General features: G+C 37.9%; 1 protein-coding gene across 6 annotated transcripts in view; it reads right to left on the bottom strand.

The window, feature by feature from the left end:
- The window catches only part of NSD3 (nuclear receptor binding SET domain protein 3), a 141,866-nt gene that overhangs the window by 54,428 nt on the left and 65,715 nt on the right, over positions 1-21,723 (bottom strand). For 4 of the 6 annotated variants that reach the window (XM_027865476.1, XM_027865474.1, XM_027865475.1 and 1 more), the window contains 3 exons: positions 13,660-13,731; positions 11,858-12,017; positions 3,547-3,701 (listed from right to left, as the gene is read on the bottom strand). In XM_027865476.1, coding sequence (XP_027721277.1) covers positions 3,547-3,701; positions 11,858-12,017; positions 13,660-13,680 — 336 coding nt within the window. In that variant the 5' untranslated portion in view covers positions 13,681-13,731. Of the gene's footprint in view, positions 1-3,546; positions 3,702-11,857; positions 12,018-13,659; positions 13,732-15,705; positions 15,853-21,723 lie in introns of all 6 variants that reach the window. The other 2 variants (XM_027865471.1, XM_027865473.1) reach the window with 1 other exon arrangement.

Genomic DNA, 21,723 nt, shown 5'->3' with positions numbered 1-21,723 from the left:
AAAGGATCCAAGACAACTCCAAAGGACTCATGATGGAAAATGCTGTACACATCCAGAAAAAAAACTATGGAATCTGAATGCAGATCGAAACATATCATTTGCTCTCTCTCTTTTTTTTTTTGGTTTCTCCTATTGGTTCTAATTCCTCTTTACCACATGACTAATGTGAAAATAGGTTCAATATGAATATATATGTAGAACCTATATCAAATTGCATGCCGTCTTGGGTTGGGGGAAAGGGAAAGACAAGGAGAAAATTTGAAACTCAAAATCTTATGGAAGTGAATGCTGAAAACTAAAAACAAATAAATAAAAAATAATTTAAAAACAAAAACAAAAACCTTTAGGGCTTCTCAATTGCCTATAGATAAAAGGGAAACCCTAGTCTGGCATTCAAAACCTTTCATAATCTGACTTCAACCTATATTTACAGTTTTATTTCACACATGATTCTCCTTTATATACTTCACATTCTAGATAAACTGGACAACTAAGCATTTCCCATCTCTCAGAGTAGTTGTAGGGAACAAATGATATAATGTATGCAAAGTGTCATTTGGATCTTAAAGCACTATGTAAATATGAGTGGCTATTATTATTATTATTGTTATCCCCCCATTTCGTCTCTTATATGTATCCTATCAGCATCTAGCATAGTACCTGGCACCAAGTTGGCCCTCAATAAATGTTTATTGATTGACTGATATCTGACCAGGCTATTGAAAGTACTACTCATTTTCTACCCTAAGAATCTTTGTCTTTATTAAAGTTTCAGCTATTATGACACTATTTCAGTGATTTCTCCCTTGATCTCCCTGCTACCTTCTTTCCTTCACTGAATTTTCCCAGAGTACTTCTCTGGATCTCTATTTTGCTTAATCACATTTTAATTTGCAGCACTGTGTGTAAAAATGTGTACATGTCTGACTTCTTCTAATGGAATGTGGACAGCAGTATGTGGACATCAAGCTGGGACAGAGTAGGCACTTGATAAATATTTGTTGACTGACTTACCCCTTGTTCCCCATGGCTACTTCCAGGCTACTGTCTTACCCCAATTACAATCATTTTACCGCCTTTGAAGTTCAGGCCATCTGATTATACGATTCTCTCTGTCTCTGTCCTTGTAGCTGGACACCAACCTACCTCCAGAACACCTTTCCACATTCTACAATAACTCTGACACTTTATTCATTCATACTCTTCAACCTCTTTGAACTTCATTTTCTTCATCCGTAACACGAGGGGATTAAACTAGATGCCTTCTAAAGTCTTGTCTAGCTCAAGATCCTATAAATTCATGGGTTTTTCTGATCTCTTCAATCCTCCTTTGTCCACTGGTTTGATCTTTGCCTACAGAAAGCAACATGCCCTCCAAAACACGGGTCTTTCTATCTAATATTTCTCCCCTCCTTCAACACTAAAAATAGTTTACACTCAATGCCAATATTTCTTCTTCAAGAAAATCCTTTCTCCCCCGGGGGTGGGTGGGAAGGGGGATCTCTGTTACTTTATTAGAGACACAATCTGGTATAGTGGACAGAAATCTACCTCTGACATATATAGATTGTGTTGGGCAAGTCATCTAACTTCTTAATTCCTTAGGAGGCTCACTAAGACTATAAAATGCAAAGAAGGTATTGATTTGTATTGGTAGAGACGGTTTATTCATTTGAAAGTTCCCTATAACAATGAAATTATGATTTCAAGGTACAATCCTTATCTCAACTTAACTAAAACAACTCTAAGGTCACCAATGAATAGGAAGTCATAAAATCATATGGCCTTTGGTTCATTCTCACTGACTTCTTTGGAATACTAAAGCTTTTAATAACTATTTGCTGCTTCTTTATGTTTTTGGGTTCTCGTAGAATCTGACACTGCACCATCTTGATTCTCCTACTTTAGGATTACAAATCCTGAAACTGAAAGGGACCTTGGAGGTCACCTAGCCTGTAGTTACAGATAAGAAAGTTAGTAGTCCATTATCAGAGACATAAAGTGGAAGAGTTGGGATTTAAACCGGGGTCCTGAGACTCCAAATCCAACACTTTCCATTGTACCACTAACCTCTCTGACTCTGCTGCGGAAGAAGAACTTTTCTAACTCTTCTATTGCTTCAAAAGTAATTTTTTTTGGCAGGGAGGAGGGGGGAAGGGAGAAGGGAAGCAACTCTTTGAGATACATCTCCTTATTTCATCCAGGCTGGGAATATACAGGCCACTCCCAAGCCTGAGGGCACTGCTATGCAGCAGAGAAAGTCTGACCTGTTCTATTTCTGATAGGGGCTGGCTGCCTCTTACGCAGCCTGGTGATCCCTTAGCCTCAGCCTCAGAAGAAGAAGAGATTAAAGGAGAGTGCTATCATGTCTAGCACAAATGCCAATGTTACCAAAGACCCTCCACTTAGCCTCTTCTTCTCTATATTTTCTCCTCCTACTTGCTGAGCTTCACTCTCATAACTTTGCTATCAGTTTATGTGAATGACTCCAAATTTTTATCTCTAGCCTCTAATTCTAATCTCTCCCTGTTGAAATCCAAAATGGAAGTGATCTTTTCATCCTCTGAATCTCTGAAAGTACTTTCCCTATACCTCCTTCTCTGCAATTAACATATTATGCTTTGTACCAAAGTCACTTGGAATATGTTTTAGCATCCCTAATAGAATACAATCCCTACAACTTGCCATCTTCCGAAGGACCTAGCTCAGCAAGTGCACAAAATAGGTACCTAAAAATGTGTGTTGAATACAAGTATTTTTATGAATGCTAGTAAATTCTGAAAATCTACCTATGAGGCTTTCTAATACGCTAGGCATTCTCTTTCTAAATAAAACAAAGAGAAATCTGACTATGTATGACTCATTCCCAACTAGCAGTTTGATAAAATTTAAAAAGAAATTCAAGACTAATTTCTCACCTAAAATATCATTGCATTAGATTTAGCATTTAGGTCCAATTTCTTCAAATCATATAACATAAAATTCAGCTTAGTTCTGTTAATAAAATTCTTAATAAAATTAAGTTAAATAGATCTGTTAAGAAGATTTAAGACATTTGTCTTCTTAGAGCAGTGATCACATGTTCATAGGCAAATGGACAAAAGACTGCATACCAGTAACACACAAAAAAATGCACCATGTTTAATAATTCAGAAATTTCACTTTTAGCATAAAACGTTTATAAGCTAATGAAAGATTCGGGAAACAAACTTATGGAAGGAAGTCAAGAGGATATAAAACATAACAAATTCTAGCAAGTATTTCATACTTTACCAGTACCTGGTTAATTTATGTTCACAAATTTCTGACTCACCAAAAATTCATCTACTTGAATTAAGCAGGTAACTAACTGAGCTAACATCTGTGAGCTCTTGTTAAAATTGCACTTGTTATTATTAATAATAACAATACATTAAAAGTCATATTTGATGGAAATCAAAAGCAGAGAAATAAAACTAATACTGGTTGAATTCATCAAGAGAAATTCCAATGAATCATTAAATATTTTAAACATATTCAACTGATACACTGAATTCAGACATATACCTTTTGTTTCTCAGAGTGATTGCTGGCTTGTTTAGTTGCTTCAGCTAGTAACTGTTCGTACTGTTTGTGTCCTTTGTACTCTCGTACCCGCTTTTCATGGACCCATGCTCGCTCTGGTTGGTTGCTGAAAAATTGGACGTGGTACTCCCGGGCCCCTGAAAACAGAACCTCTTCTCAACAATTTGAAACAAAAAAACATGTAGATGTTCATCCATAAAAATTCACGTGCAAATCACAGTGAATAGTCAAGGTTTTCCAGAGTCTTAATTCTACAACTATCCATCACGTACACAAAGTTTTACAAACTATATTGTACTACATAAAGTTATACTATTATTATACATACTGAATATGCCATACTTATTGATTAAATGTCTGCATAATAAGATTTTGAGTTTAAAGAAAACTGCATTAATCATTGAATTTTTTGTTACTATGGTAAAAACAAACTTATTTTTCTAATATTTAGATCTATGACTAATAAACACCTAACTCTTAATTTGTCCTCAATAATGGAAAAAGATCTTGAAAAATTAGAAAACAATTTCAAAGTAATGATAATTTAATTTATTGTCATCGTAGTCATGTCAGACCCTTCATGACCCCATTTGGGGTTTTCTTGACAAAGATACTGAAATTTTGGTTTGCCATTTCCTTCTTCAGTGGATCCATTTTGTCAGGCAATCAGAGGCTAAGTGACTTGCCCAGGGTCACACTGCTAGGAAGATTCTGAAGCTGGATTTGAACTTATGTCTTCCTGACTCCAGGTGCAGTCAGCCACCAGCTGCCTCTAATACTTTTTCATTATTATTGTGTTTGTGGTTTATTAATAAAATACTTTCTTTATAACACCCTTGTGAGTTACTAAGTATAAACATTGTCCCTACTATTCAGAAAAGGAAACTGAAGCTCCAAAAGACTGAGCGATTTCCTTTGGTCACAGAGCCAATAAACGTCAGAAGCAGAAGTTCGAAAGTTGGAAGTACTCAGTACTTCTAAGTGTCAAGTCCACTGTATCATTTTTCTTCTCTGTAATAACTCCATGCTCCTCCCTCTCTATGCATCAGCACAGGCCATCCCTCACACCACTCTAACCACCTTCACATCATTTATTCCCCTCTGCTAATACTGGATCAGTTGATGGAGTTCCAGACCCCACGCCTGTGCTGCCCTCGGCTCACACTGTCCTCATCTGTGAATGTATCACTTGACCCACCCAGTATTTTACATTCCACCCCAGCCATCTTCAAGTCATCTGCCCTGTCACATATATTATATAGATGGGGAGATTCGAATGCGACATTTTAATCCTGACTTCAGAAAAATGCGTTTATTAACTTATGAACAGAATTAAGATAAATTTCAAATAATATAAGAAAGACCACCAGGAACTTTTCTCATTTTCAGTTTTATTAGCCTTTTGTCTTTGTTAGTCTAGTATCTCGAGGAAAATTCTGAAACCAATTGAAATTTCACATAGGAGAAAAAACCCAACAATTAAGTAAAAGAATAGGAAAGTCATCACTAGATCACTAAAATAATAACTAAAACAACACTAAGTAGTTTTTGTATGGTTCACTTAGTGCAGGGGAACACTGAAGACCACCCAGCCTAGCAGAAAAAGGACAAGTAAGAGTCTATACAATTCACACAGGTTCAAAGAAGCTTTGACTTCTGCATCCTGACCTTAATGATACTCCAGGTTCAGCCTAAACCCTTCAGCAACAGGAAAGGAGAGGAATATAGCTCATGCCTCTGCCAGGGGTAGAGAAGTAATGAACAACAGCTTAAGACTGTTACAAGCACAAAGTAGGGCCTAGAGAGGACAATCTTCTTACAATCAAAGCCAGTTAGTAGCCTTAAGAAGATGTATGGGTTTCACTATATCTCTATCTGTAAGCATAAAGAGAACCTTAAGGCAGTTCTGCTACAGTAGATGGTTGTTTATTCAGGTACCAGCTTATAACTGTAATGTCTTAGTCCTAGGAAAGTCCTGAGAATGCGAAAAATGGAATGTGACAGAAGTACTGGGTATTTGACTTCCGTCTTTTACTTTAGCCAACAGTTCTATTTCCTTTTCCATCAAATCTTATATTCCAGAGATAATAACAAACAACCCATTTGCTTGATTTAAAGTTTACTTTTTTCTTGTTCCTTGGCCAAAATGCTGGTAGTGAAACTATATAACCCAGAAGCCTGACTAGGCAACTATATAACCCAAAAGCCCAACTAAGCTGACAAACCAGGTAATTAGCCAATGAATAGTGCCTTGCACTAAAGTAGGTGCTTAATGTCTGACAAACTTAATAAAAGAGTTGATTAAACATTAAATATATTTAAAGAGATAACGGTATATATACATATACATTCTTCATTTTAGACAGATATAGCAAGATTAAAAGCAACTACCTTTAAACTTAAAAAAGCTTACTAAATTGTGAATGATAAGACTTTTCAATAAGCAGCCTGTAATTTAATAGCAGTAATACTTTACATGTTTACATATGATGTTTTTAAAGGATCTGCCTTTGGGTGTGAAAAACATATGCCCTCTATGACTCCTCAGGATAGTCAAATATTTTTGATGATGATTATGATGAGAGATCAATATTCAAACATTTAAAAAGGCAAATTATGTAAATACATTTAGGTGAAAGGCAACATAATATAATACAAAGGCATATAATTTCTTTATGGGCATCTCTGCCACCACTAAGAAGCAGTGAGCTACTGCTGAAAGAACACAGAAATCACAGGAGAAAAACTTGGGCTTGAGGCCCAATTTCAATACTTACTAGCTACATGACTTTGAATAAATCATTCAATCTTTCAGCCTCAGTTTCTTTATAATAATAGCACTCACATTTACACAGTGCTTTGAAAGCTATTCAGATACTTTTTTTCACAACAACCCTATGAGCTGTTATCCATTCATTTTACAGATAAGGAAAGTGAATTTCGAGGCTATTCAGCTTGCTCAGGATCACAAGGCTTATTAATAAGTGTTAGGGTCTGGTCCTAAACACAAGTGTCTCGACTTCACCAAGGCCTGTACTCTTTGCCACTCTGCTGTGCCTCATCTGTGAAAGGATGATAATAAAATACTTCTACTACTTACCTCACCAGTTATTTTATAGCAAGGTGTTCCAGAAACCACAAAGTACTACATAAATATAAGCTACCATGATCATTATCATCATCATCAGAATTCTATAAAAAATTATATTCACAGAATCATATGACACTTTTTCCATGTAGTTTTAGGATGTTCAGTTTCTTTACAGGTATGAGAGCATTGCAAGAGTGTTCTGCCAAAATAGGTGGCATGTTCTTCTGTTCTGGGGGTGCCACTCATTACTTGATACCAAAAACTGGGTGAATCAGCCTCCTTAGAATGTGCAGATGAGGCCAAAGCTAGACTTGGCTCTGCCTCACTCTGACAGAGCCAGCAGCTCAAGTTGGAGGGGAGCGTCAGGATTCAATAAAGTGATGAAACTTGAAAACTATACACGGATGGGGGTAGGGAGAAGGAGAAGGGAGAACCACTTTCTAGACAAGGAGAGGACTTCAGAGGCACAATTCTCTGAGGATGTAAATTTTAAGTGGAGCTCTAGAAACCCAAGAGCGAATATAAATTGTTTTATGTTTTGCCATGGTATGAGTCCCTTAGAGAGCCTTACCCTAATCTCCTGATTTCTTAGTATCTCTGATAAAAAAGTGTCTACATTATGGCTACTGGGGAATTTCAGATCACTTTCCTTAGATGGATTCTGTTGTCTTTATCTTCAATCAGTAAGCTATGAGAGCAGGACAAAGAACTATGTTTCAAAAGTCAGAGTAGCAGTGGCTGCTGCAGGAAAAAAGGAAGAACAATTAGCAAAGCACTTTAGGATTTGCAAAGTGCTTGGCAAATATCTCATTTTATCCTAAAACAACCATGGGAAGTGGGTGCTATCATTATCTCCTTTTTAAAGCTGAGGAAACTAAAGTAAATAGAGGTTAAGTGATTTGCCTATCGCATAGCTAGTAAGTGTCTGAGGCTGGATTTAAACTCATGTTTTCCAGACTCTAGGCCCAGTGCTCCACCCACTGTGCAACCTAGCTGCCTCTTAATGTCAGGGTATAAGTAACAGAAGTGGGAATAAAGTAATGGTAGAAAACAGAGTACAGCAATTCTTATTCAATGTTAAGATTGAAGCTACGTAAACTGGCATTTTTTCAACAGTAAAAGGATGAGAATAAGGGAGAAAATAAAGTAAACTAAAAGAACCAAAGGGTCATCTTAAGAAACTTCACTGTCAGGTATCTAGCACCCTGATCAATAGTTAATAGTTAGCTGCACTATAGGCATACGTCACCTTGCTTTGGGGAAAAGATCTCTTTAAATCATGTGATTTAGTGACTCACCATTTGATCTCAAATGAGTTTCCCAAGGTTTTTCTCTTAGGAAAAGGATGGGTTGGCTAGCCTAATATACCAGTATTCTGTCTCCACAGCAGTTAATTTCTCACTGAAAACTGACTTTCTGACACTAATAAGTTTGTCTGAGTTTGAATGGTAATCAAACCTGTTTATTCTTGGATGGAGTAATCATTAAGGGTCTGACCAAGAATAGCTAAAAAATTAATCCCTGGAGCAGGCTGAGAGGCAGCACCGCATAAGAGAGAGAACACTAGACTTGGAATCAGGAAAACCTGGGCTCCAATGCTGCCTCAGACTTTTACTGATTGTGATACTTTGGGGAAATCATTTACCCTCTGTTGCCCTCGGGTTCCTCGTTTGTGAAATGAAAGGTTTATACTCAATGAGCTCTGAGGTCCCTTCCAACTTTAAATCTATGATGGTATTAAGACCTGACTAACATCAATCCTTAGGGCTAGCCTCTTCCCTAAGAACAACATTAATCATATAATTTTAGAGGTGAAAGAGATCTTTGAAAAATCATCTAGTCCAATCCCCTCATTTTACAGTTGAAAAAAACATTTTTTTTAGAGCAGCTAAGTGGTACAGTGGATAGAGTGCTGGGCCTGGAGTCAGGAAGACTCATCTTCCTATGTTCAAATCTGGCCTCAGACACTTACTAGCTGTGTGATCCAGGACTTAATCCTATTTGTCTCAGTTTCCTCATCTGTAAAATGAGCTGGAGAAAGAAATGGCAAACCCCTCCAGTATCTTTGCCAAGATAACCCTAAACGGGTCATAAAGAGTCAGACATGACTGAAAATGACTTAAGAACAACCAAATGAGTAGTAAAACCAGAATTAGAACTCAAGATTCCTGACTCAATCCAATGATCTTGGCAATTATATCATTTGGCTTCCATATAACAAGAATATCTTATATTACTTTCGGTAAGCAAGGTGAAAGAAAGATACTTATAAGGTTAAAATCATTTAGTAGAATAAACAACCTCCTTACATACCAACTTGTCTCTTCAAAATTCCCTTCCTTTCCCTGCCCCACCCTAGGAGGGGAGCAGATCTACCCGCCTTCTTCTGTAATACCTCTTGCAGACTCTGAGCTTCTCTACTCATCTGCCTCCCATTACTACCGTTATGTCTTCTCCTGTTTCTCTTCTAATTCCCTGTATTTATCAATCACCAACTATTTAGGAAAAAACTGCCTCAGTCCCTTCCCTCTTTATCTCTCATCTGAATCCCCATCAAGCCTAGCCAACTCATGTCTTACTCCAATCCTGCTCACCCCTCCCACTGTGTCCTCTGGATTTCCCCTTCCACAACGAATAAACTCCCCTTCACACTGGATTTCTTTGTCTCTATTCTTTCCATGAGTTAGCCTTCACTGAGAACTGGCTCCTCATTGCCAAAATCATATTCCCCAAATTTCCCCTCCAGAAATGGTTGTACTTTTCTCTTATACCCCCAACACATTAGGGAGTCATAATACTCCTTGATTTCCACTGTCACTTCCATACTCTCCCTTTACTTCAATCACTCACCAACTACTCCTCCTTTGAAGACCATGCAATTAAAATTTTTCACCTAAATAAAATTATGATAGCTGTAATATAAAGGCCTCCAGGTCATTCATCCTTCTTTCTCAAGAATTTTAATAACCACTTAGATGCTCTCTCAAACTCCCTATTCTCCCATTTCCTCAGTTTTAAATCCCACAACTTATTACTTCACTCCTCCTCAGCCACAGATGAGGATGGTCATAGACTAGATACTGCCATCACCCACAAGTGTTCCATCTCCCTGATTAGAAACTCTGCAATTACCCTATTATTCCACCTATGCTTCATCCTCTTAAACCTGTTCTTATCCCACTATTGATACCTCTAACTGCGCCCCCCCACTCCTTAGTACTTTCTCAGGCCATTATCCCTGTTCTGATTTTACTTTCCCTTCTCTCCAACTTCAACCCAATAGTTAGTCATTTCAACTCTACATCATCCTCTCCTCCTGTATCCCATGTTACCTTGCCTTATCTTGCCAGACCTCAGATCTGGATTAATCCTACCATCTTCCACAACCACTCCTATGCATGGAAGAAGTATTTCAACAATGACAACTGGGTACGTTACAAATTCATTTTAATCCAATTACAATTGGGCTTTCAGAGCAGCAAGAGTCTTCTGAATCCTCCCTAATTGCTTCCCTATTACATTCCCTACAAAAGTATTTTTTGTTTTGTTCTGGTGACGCAATCAAGGTTAAGTGACTTGCCCAGGGTCACACAGCTAGGAATTGTCAAGTGTTTGAGGCCACATTTGAACTCAGGTCCTCCTGACTCCAGAACTGGTACTGTATCCACTGCACCACCTAGTTGCCCCCCTCTACAAAAGTGTTTTAAACCTTTTTCCCCCTCTTCAAACATCCCATAATGCCCTCCCACTTGAAGGAGGACCTTGCCTCTTACTTTCAGAGCATTCTATGTGAGCTTCCTTTTAGCCCATTTTCTTCATCTCAAAACTCTATCATTTCTTACTCTCACCTCTTTTTCCCCAGTCTTTGACAAAGAGGTGGTCCTTCTTATTAGTGAAGCCATCCCCTCTATATTTGTACCACATGTGACCTCACTGCCTCCCATCTTCACTATAAGATTGCATCCTCAGTCATCCTCCCTCTAGAATCTTCACTTCTTCCTGGTTCTTTCTCTACTGCCTTCAGCAAGCACACAAAATTCTTCCTCACCACTCAAAAATGCTCATAAGATGTTAATGTTCCTCAAGCTATTTTTCCTATACCTCTCTTCATTTACTCAGCCAAATTCTGAAAAAGCTATCAACATTCACCGCCTCTGCTTCCCCTCATCTCCACTCACTCCTCAGCGTTTTGCAGCCTGGTTCCTAACCTCATCACTCAACTGAAATTACTCTCTCCAAAATTACCACTAATCTTTTAACTGCCAAATCTGATGATCTCTTCTTCATTTTAATCTTTCTCGACCTATCTGCTCCATTTGACGGTAATGTCTAACTTTCTCTCTCTTCTCTGGGTTTCTGTGATTACTTTCTCCTGCTTCTCTTCTTACCTGTCTGACCATGCTTTCTCAGTCTCCTTTGCTGGTTCATTATCTATGTCATGCATCCTGACTGTGGATGTTCCTTGAAGTTTTTCTGAAAGCTCTCTTTTCTTCTCCCCTTACACAATACTCTTCTTCATAACCTCATAGCTATATGGGTTTAATTATCATCTATGTGCAGGTGATTCTAAGATCTATATACCCGGCTCCAGCATCTCCCCTAAGTTTTGATCCCAAATCCCAAATTGCCTAGGGGACATTTTAAACTCCATATATCCCAAACTTAACTCATGATCATTTTCCCCCAAACCTTCTCTCTTCCAAACTTTTCTATTTCTGTCAAAGGTATCACAATCTTGACAGTGTCTGATGTTTCTAAGTTTGCTATTATCTTTGATTCCTCATCTTACATGTCCAAGCAGTTGCCAAATCTTACCATTTTTACCTCCATGACATCTCTGACTCCTGACTGGAATGTGCAAATTTACACATTCTAAAAACTGTGCTTCAGAATTTAAAATGATGAAAGGCAATTTGGGATTTGGGCACAAATATATTACACATGAGATTCCAAACATGAGCAGTCATGGGATCCTGTTCTAAATCCTTTTTAAGGTTAGGTATAGACTACTCATTGTCACTTTGATCCAAACGGGTCAGATCAAACTTGGAATGAAACAAAAACAAGAAAATCTATAGACTAAGTATAGGGGTACTAGCATTAGATATTATACACTCTTACAGTATGAAAGAGAAGGAGAAAGCACTTACCATTAATTTGTATTTAAATGATTGCATCTAATATTTGCTTATTGGTTCTTACCTCTTGTATTAATTTTGGTATGAACCTCAAGTTGGGGATCACTTGAAACCATACAAGGCCACCAAGGATAGGTTCCCACTTTAGACCAGACGAGGTCACCAACTTGGAACTTCACACCAGTGCTCACTTCCGCTGGAAGGGAAGGTAGGTACTGCTGAACCTACAGGAAAGAAATTTTACCACAAAGATAATAAAAGTTAAACTGTGTATGAAGTATAAAAAGAAAACTGAATAAACATGAATTGTGCTTTTCTTTTAGGTTTTTATAGATATTAGGTTTCTTTTCCTTTAACATTTGCTCCAAAAAAGAAAAAAAGATTAGGCTCTAAGTTTCTTCAACAAAGAGATTCTTTTTTTCATTGTTTTTTTCATATTGCCCTCAGTATTTGTTAACCTAGTTCAAAGATGATGCTCAATACATGTGTGTCGACTAAATGAATGAAAATAACCGGAAAATCATTCCCAGAATGGTCAAAGGGCATCTTTAGAGTCCACACAAATGACCAAGCGAAAGAAGTCAGATAGTTATGAGGGGTAGAAAAAAATTCAGTGGAAATACCCACCTCTAAAATTTTATTGCACCACTACTAGGTCTGTATCTCAAAAGAGATAAAAAACAAAAAGGAAAAGAACCTATATGTATAAAAATATTTATAACAGCTCTTTTCTGGAGGTAAAGAATTAGAAGCTGAGGGGATGCCCATCAATTGGGGAATGGCCAAACAAGTTGTAGTATGTGATTATGATGGTATACTATTGTTCTATAAGAAATGATGAGCAGGATGCTCTCAGAAAAACCTGGAAAGACTTGAATGAGCTGATGCAAAATGAAATATACAGTGTACAAAGTAACAGCAACATTGTAAGACAATCAGCTGTGAATGACTTAGCTGTTCTCAGCAATACAATGATCCAAGACAATTCTTAAGGACTTACGGGAAAAATGTTGTCCATCCCCAGAGAAAGAACTGATGCTGTCTGAATACAGATTGAAGTATATCTTTTTTTACTTTCTTTATTTTACTTATTTTTTTCTTGTTTATGTTTTCTTTCACAATATGACTATTATGAATATGTTTTGCATGACTACACATGTATAACCTATACTGAATTGCTTGCCTTCTCAGTGAAGGGGGTGGCAAAGGAGAGAATTTAGAACTCCAAAGTTTTAAAAATGAATGCTAAAAAAATTGTTTTCACACGTTACTGGGGAAAAATAGTAAATAAAAGCTTAAAAAATGAAATTTTTATTGCTATCTTTTGTCTTTATATCACTTTCATTTCCAAATATATCCAACCCTGTCCCCCCTAAGATCATCTTTTCTAACAAAGAACTTTTTAAAAAGTGATTCAACAAAACCAACACATCAACTGAATCCAATAATACTGACACTGTTTTACACCTACATTCTCTCTCTCCTTTGGAAGAGAGAGAGGAGTCCACAAAATATTCTCCTCAAACTGACAGGTACTATTAGTCACTGTCATACTATTAAGTGTTTTGTGTAACTTGATATACAATGTCCAAAGAATATACTTTTAAAGAAAATTTGGGTGTTTGAAGGGAAAAATTTACTATGTCAAAACAAAATGTATCAATAAATTTGATACACAAAAAAAGAAAATATCTATTTCTGAAGAGTTCCAAATTTTATTTCAATGTAATTTTATAAATAAGATTTACAACTATAACATTTTAATGGGTTAATTATGATTTTTGCCTTTAAAAAAGCATTTGGAGGGATAGGGGTGGTGGTGAAAGGTAGGGACAAAGAAACACCATTTTCATTAAGTCAACTCACCGGTGTTTCTTCTAATACCATAGAATCTTCTCTTGGTTTTTCAGATAGAATGTTAACCCTCTCATTTGGTCTCTGTAGGATAAGTAACAACAACAACAAAAATTAAAGTTTTAGCAAACAGAACAAAATAGCTAAAGTAAATAGCATACATAATGAGAATGTAGGAGGGGAGAAGGTATACTAACCCATTAGCAAAAAGAAAATAAAAAGAAAATTACATTCTAGGAAATACAAATCTGGAAAACAAGAAGACCACTTCTGCCTGTAAGATGATGCAAGCATATGTAAGCATTCTAGATCATTTTCTCCAATCCTTACAACTGGTCAGGGAAAACAGGCTCTGAACTGCCAGTATCAGCAGACTCTGAACTGCTGGTGCCCGGCCAAAGAACTAAGGAACAGAGTAAGTGGGACAGGTCACCAGGACAGGACACTGTGCATGTGGGGGGTTGTGCAACACTCCACCAAACCTGAGAGAAGAGCTGCACCAGTTGTGAACATTCAAAAGTCAGTTGGAGCAAAGACCTAGTCTGATGAACTGTGTGACCTGACCGGTGAGGAACGAAGTTGAGATGCTTTCAGATCCAGCTCTCAAGGAAACTACAATCAGAGGGGAGGGAGTCAAAAAGTGAGTGATAAGAAAAATCAGGGAAGGGAGGAAGAATGAAAGTACCAAAGATTTCAGGAAGAAGAAATCTCAAAGAACTTGAACATAAACAGATACATCAACAGGAAGAATAGTAACAGAAAGAAATATGGCCTTCAGATCTAGTAAATGAGTTTAAGCATCTCTACTGCAAAATGAAGGGAAAAGATTCAACATTTCATGATACAGAGGACCCTGTGGAATTTGAGGAGAATGTGGAATTACAACATACTGTTCCTCAGTGGTATTAAGAGAAATGTGAATTATGAGAACAGAATTTATTTCCTGCACAGCAAACAATAATGAGCAGAACAGAAAAACTTTTATCTGCAAAGACAAGTCTAACACCAAAGGCAAAAAAAAAACCAGAGGACCATAGATTGGGAATGCAAATACACAGAAATGAAGAACAACCCAGAAGAACAGAAGCAAAGAACAAAAATATTAAAGAAAATGTTGTCTCATGCAAGCAAAACATACAGATCTTGAAGGCAAAATGCGTAAGGTCAACCTAAGGATCACAAGTCTCCCAGAAGAACATGACAGGACAAAAAAGCCTTAACACCATAATGAAAAAAGAATAGAATTGCCCAGAACTTCTAAACATAGAAAATGAAATCCCAATTGAAACAATTCACAGATGACTTCCAGGAAAAACTCAAGGCTACAAACTCCAAAACACATAGTAATTAAATTTAACCATTCAATTCAGAAACATCAAGTTCTACAAGCCACCAGGAGAAAGATTTTCAAATCTGAAGGAAAGGATATTTGAATAACACAAGACTATTCCATACCCACTAGAAAAAAGGGAAGGGAATGGAATAATGTGTTCTATAGAGCATTGGAGCTCAGGATACAGCCCAGGGTGACCTATCCTGCAAATCTGAGCTTAACCATACAGGAAAAAAGATGGATATTCAATAATAAAAGAATCTGAAATATTTTTAGAAAGAAAATTCAAACTGAAGAAATCATTTGCTTCTCAAACACCCCAAACAACAGAATTACAAGAGGAGTGAATAAATGAAGTCAGCAAGAGGAACAGAGTGACAACAGAAAGACCAGTAAGAGACTTCTTTCTAAAGGTAAACAGGGAGACAGAGATGAAGACAGAAATCCAGTAGAGATAACAGTTAAGAGGGGGACAGAGGGCATTATGGACAGAAACTTGTGATACTTTTCCTATAAGGTAAATGCTTCTTTTGTGGGACTACATTCATGGGGAGTAGAGTAGGTGGATAGAGAGAAGTGAGGGATGCTTTGGGGTTAAACTAAGGGCTAGCATTTGTGGTCAAATCAAGGGCTAGCACTGAGGAGAAGGTTACTTCTGTGATCTCAGAAAGAGAAGAGTCTATAGGGGTGAGGAGTGGGTAGAATCGAAAGTGAGGAGGTCTTACTTTGGAGATGGGTTTCCACTGATGAATACTCCTATAGGTGAGGGGAGATGAGGACCTCAAACTGGAGAAGGCCTGAGGTATTTGGTGCCTGAAAAGTCTACTTGTCCTGGGAGGGGGGTAGGAGGAACCCCCAGGGGCAACTGGCACCTGGAGGAGTAGGAGAACACAGTCACAAGAAGTAGACTTTCAGGCAAATATAGGAAAAAAGATCAAAAGAAAGGGTACATGTCAGTGGGAGGAGTGTGGCCCTACCATGGGGCATTTTCCTCTCTGACACATACAATAATTGACATTGTTCTGGGAGATAGAAAGGAAATGGGAATGCGTGGGGTAAGTAAGCCCTTCAAGGCAGTGGCAGAAGTGGTACCTAAGGGAAGAGCCCTCAAATGGCTACCCTGGAACTTTTGATTGTATAAAGAACACAGAGAAAAGATAGATTAGATGATTATAGGGGTCATAAATCAAAAATGAGGCTTTAGAGTAAACAGAGAGGATGGATAATAAAGAGAATGAGAGAAATCCTTTTTGGAAAGGGATGCAAAAACAAATTAAAAAACTAATGAAGAGGAACAGCTAAAGGGGAGGAGAGGAATGAGGTATCTATGTGACTGAGAGGAAAAAAGAGGAAGAAATACAAAACCAGATAAAAGCAAGAGAGAGGAACAAATAAATAAAACCCTAAAGAGAAAAGAGTAACAAACCAGAAGAGGGAATCAAGGGGAGGGGAAGAGAGCCAGTGGGAGCTGGGCCACTTAAAAGGGGAGAAAATATAACACAAAGATGATGCTTTAAGTTTTGAAATTTGTCTTATTTCAAACCAACCCTTACAGTCATATTTTCTCTTCCTCTACCATTAAATATATTAGAAACTAAACTTTAATTTATAGGAGGAATGGAATTTCATTGAGATGCTTTGAAAATAATAGCAGATCTTATGAAATTATACATAACACCAAAAAAAAGATTACAAACTCAAAACTTTTCATTCAATTCCTTCAAGTTGCTCATATTATAACAAAAAGGGACAAATGACAAAAGGGTTTAACATGACAGTTTCATACAAAAGTAACCCAGAATAACCGTGGATCCATGTTTCTTTGGGTCACAGTAATTTGTTGAGAGCAAAATCAAATACTGTCCCAGTTAAAAGAATGTAGCATTAGCTGCTATTTAAAACATATTCAATAAAACAAAAACATCCAATTTCAGAAGAGAATTACATTCTCATTAATGCAATTTTTCAAATTTCGCACATACATCATATAAGGTGTCAGGTGTATGAATCGATGGCTTCATTTCACCAATTACCTGTTGTGGTTTTGGCTCCTAGCCAGCACCTATTTTTTTGGTCCACTTTGGAGCTCTAGCATGGAGGTCCACTTGAGGTAGAATAAAAGAAACAAGGAGAATTTTTCTTGTTCCCACAACCTTCTTTTCAGAACTTAGGTTTAATTTACACAAATTAAAATTACTGCCAACAGGGCAGTAATCGAGAAGCCTCTGCCCTATTGGTAAGCATTACATCACTCAATCAATAAGCATTTGTTGAATGTCTACTATATGCCTGGCTCTATTCCAGGCAATGGGGATGAAAATACAACAACAACAACAACAACAACAACAAAAAAGACACAATCCCTATTCTCAAAGAAAGTACATTCTCTTATAGAGGAGAAAATGTGACACAGCCAATATGTTTTGCATGATTTTACATGTATAATTGATTTCATATTATTTGCCTTCTCAGTGGGTGGGGGAGGGGCTAGAAGAAGGCAAGAGAGGAACTCAAAATAAAAAGTGCAAGATAAGTGAATAATAGATTGGGGGGGGAAGAAATCACAAAGTACACACATGCAGAGTAAATATATTCAGAATAAATGTAAAATGAAGGCTGTGTGTAACACTGTGGATAGAGCTGGTTCTCCAAGCCAGGAAGATCTGAGTTCAAACCCTGCCTGTGAAACATCCTAGTTGTTTAGCCTTGGGTAAGTCATTTAACCTTTCAGTGCTCTATGCAACTCTAAGCAAAGAAGATTCTGTCCTAATGTAGGACAGAATTCCCCATACCAACGTAATCTTAGGTTCAATTTCTATCCTTATCTTTAAATTGAAAATAGTTAAGGAAAGTGGACACCAGTAGTTGGGTGGCATCAGGAAAGACTATGCACGGAAGAAATGGGGTTTGAGTTTCCTCTGGAAGGGACAGAAGGATTCTGTGAGGAACAAACATGAAAGGGGAACACAGGCAGAGAAACAAAAGGTGGGGTGTCTTGTCTAAGGAACAGAGAGAAAGTCATTTGTTTGAACCTCTGAGAGTAGGGAGAGAAATAATAACATAAAATGAGGCTGGATAGGTAAGTTGGAACCAGGTTATAAGGGTCTTTAAAAGCAAAAGAAATCTATATTTTATCTTAGATGCGCTAGAGAGCTGCTACAGTTTATAGAGGAATGACATAGTCAGTCTTGTGCTTAAAGAAATTTACTTTAGCAACAGTATGTATGCATTAGGGAGAGATCTGAAGTAGGGAGACCAATTAGAAGTCCATTGCAATAGTTTAGGCAGAGATGAAGAGAGCTTGAATTAAGGTGGTGTCAGTGGGAGAAGAAAAAAGTAGGGTGTCAGGTATGAAGGTAGGTGAGACAAGATTTGGCATCTGAACGGATATGTATGGTAAGGTGGAGTGAAAAAGTAGAATAACATCAGAGTTAAAAACCTGGGAGTTTGGAAGAATGGTGGTATCTCTGACAGAAATAGGAAAGTCTGGAAAAGGGGGTAGGTAGGTTTAGGGGAAAGACAATGAATTCTGCTTTGGACATAATGAGTTTGAGATGCTTCTGGGATATCCAGGTAGAAAAGTCCAATAAACTGTCTGTGATGCAGTAGAGGACTAAGACTGCTTACACAGATCTGGGAGTAATCTGCAGACAGATAATTAAACCCATGGGAGAGCTACATGAGGTCATTGAGAGAATATACTGAGAAAAGAAGAGGTCCCAGCACAGAGCATTAAGGTTCACTCCCAGTTTAATACATGATATGATGACCCAGCAAAGGAGACTGAAAAGTGGTCAGACAGGTAGCAGAACCAGAAGAAAACAATCTCATAAAAACTTAGAGAGCAAAGTACCCAGGAAGAGAGGGTAGGAAACAATGTCAAATCCATCAGAGATTGAGATTTAGAAGCCAGAAAAGACAAACTGGCAAAAGATTTAGCAATTAAGAAATCAATTGGAGGGAGCCATTTCAGTTGTGTGATAAGGTGGGAAACTAGATTGAAAAGGGTTGAGAAGTGAAAGGAGAAAAAAGGATAACAAATACAGATAGCTTTTTTTCTTGGAGTTTGGCTGAGAAAGGGAAGAGAGATATAGAATGATAGCTTGCTGGGATGCTAGAGTGTAGTGGCTTATTTTTAAAGATGGGGGAGAGATCTGGGCATGGTTGAAGGCAGAACGGAGGGAACCAATAAATAAAGTAAAGACTGGAGGAAATGGGGGTGGAGAATATTGCAGGGACAATCAGTTGGACAAGACAGGAGAGGCTGGGATGAGGGGAACACTATCTTCCTGGTAGGGGACCATTTGCTACGCCATTACTCCATAAATATGAAACCTTATTTATGTGTTATCTGCCACAATTAGAATGTGAGCTCCTTGAAGGCAAGGATTGTTTATTTTCTATTTGTATTCCAACTCTTAGTACAGTGTTTGGAACAAGAAAAGTGCCATCTCATTAATAGACTAAAAACATGGAATGAGAGAGGGATTATGCAAAGGGATATTAAGAGGAAGAAAATGGGATAAGAGGAAATTAACAAGTCAAGTAGGTGAGATCTTCAGTTGAATGGAAGGGGGGAATAGAGGTGTGAAAGGATTGAGAAAAGGTGAGGAGTCAATTAGATAGGAATAAAAAGACTACATTATAGCATAGTTTACAAATATTTAGATATATTACAAATCCAACTGTATCATTCAAAATATAACTACAATAAGAGTTTGACATAGCAATATGGACCTGTAACACTGGCATGAATTTTCCCAAAACAACTCATCCATTCCTTTGTTCAACAAATATTTGCTGAACATTTAAAACATTTGCTATGTCCAAAACACTATGTAAGGTGGTATAGTAGATTCAAATCAATCAATCAACCATTTATTCAAAGTATAAACACTTGACTTAATGAAGAGTGAGTAAACATATCAGAGGTTTCTGTAAAAGAGAAGGCTATAAAGTTAGGAAAAAGTCAAGCTTTATCCTGTAGATAATGAAGGTAGGAGGACTACTTTGAGTAAATTTTTAAAGAAGATTAATAAGAATGGGAATAGGAGTTGAGGAAATACAGTTGGAAAGTCATTGAATGGGGAGAAAATATTTGCATCAAACACCCCTGGATGAGGGTTTTGTAGTCAAGACATATAGTGAATTAATACAAATGCATAAGACCAAGAACTGTTGTCTAATGGATAAGTGATCAAAAAATATGAATAAATAGTTCTTTAAAAAAAAAAAGGAAATTATTATTGGCCATGTGAAAGACTGCCATATCACTAATAACAAAACATAATAAAAATATCTCTGAGGTTTCACTTCAAACCCAGCAAACTGGCAAAAGAGACAAAAGTTGAGGATGGCCAATTTTGGAGAAACTGTGGCAAGAAAATTAGATTAGATTAGATTGCTAGTGGGGCTGTGAATTGGTAAAAACATTCAGGAAAGCAATTTGACATTATGCTTAAAAAGTGATTAAAATATTCATACCTTGGAATCAGAGGATCTGGGTTCAAATTCCACCTCTCAAAGCATCCCAGGGCAACCCTTCCCCACCCTTTAAGCTTAAGACATTATCTCTTACTTCATGGAAAAATTGAGACCATGTGTCAGTCAGTGAGTAAATTAACATTTATTGATGGCCAACTATATGTCAGACATTGCTAATAGCTTCCCCTTTCTCCCCTCCTCTTATTTATCTCACACTATTGAGACATTTTCCCCTCCTTCACTCTAGTCTCAAATAAAGGGGTGACACTTCTTGCCCAACCCAACCCCTCTACATGTCCTTGATCCTATCCCCATCCCAACTTCTCCAGCAAATTGCTCCCACTATACTCCTCATTCTCCCAACTTAAATCTCTTATCTACTGGTTCTTTCTCTGTGCCTACAAAGATTCCAATGTTTTTCCTGTTCTTCTTCTTCTTTTTTTTTTTTTAAATTTTGGTGAGGCAACTGGAATTAAGTGACTTGCCCAGAATCACACAGTTAGTGAGTATCATGTGTCTGAGGTGGGATTTGAAGTCAGGTCCTCTTGACTCTAGAGTCAGTGCTCTATCCACTGTGCAACCTAGCTGCCCCCTTTCCCTGTTCTTTAAAAACAAAACAAAACAAAACAAAACAAAGGGCTCTTTGGGGGCAGAGCTAAGATGATGGAGTAAAAGCAGTAACTTGCTTGATCTCTCCTCCAAACCCCTTCAAATACCTATAAAAAATGGCTCTAAACAAATTCCAAAGCAGCAGAACCCACAAAAAGACAAAGTGAAACAAATTTCCAGCCCAAGATAACCTGGATGGTTGATCAGAAAGGTATATTGCGTGCAGTTCGGCCTGCCGCAGCGACCCTGGAGTAGGCCTCAGAGGGCTGAATCAGGGGCAGCTGCGGAGATTTCCAGACTTCTCAACCCACGAACGTCAAAGACAGCTTAGAAGATCAGTGGGAAAAGTCTGTTTCTGCGGTGGTGAGAGAGAAGTGAAGGGTCCCAGCCCCATTCCCTGAGCTTGGTCCCAGGGCGGCAGCTGCCTCCTGAGCTTCTGGTCCACACACTGAGGGGGAATGGAGTGGCTGATCAGAGGGGGATTGCAGGGATCTTTTTGCTGGTGCTGAGGCAGGATTCTTTTGCTTTGCACATGCTTGGATCTGGGTCACAGTTCTGGGTGGCAGTCCTGGGGCGAGAAGGAGCGCTGGCATAGACCAGAGCACAGGCCAGGAAAGGAGTAAACACCTCGCCCTTGATCATAGCACCTT

This window comes from Vombatus ursinus, unplaced genomic scaffold (genome assembly GCF_900497805.2).
Source record: "Vombatus ursinus unplaced genomic scaffold, bare-nosed wombat genome assembly UNPS02014778.1, whole genome shotgun sequence".
In the NCBI taxonomy this organism is placed as follows: Eukaryota; Metazoa; Chordata; class Mammalia; order Diprotodontia; family Vombatidae; genus Vombatus; species Vombatus ursinus.
This window is presented reverse-complemented; position numbering and strand designations above follow the sequence as displayed.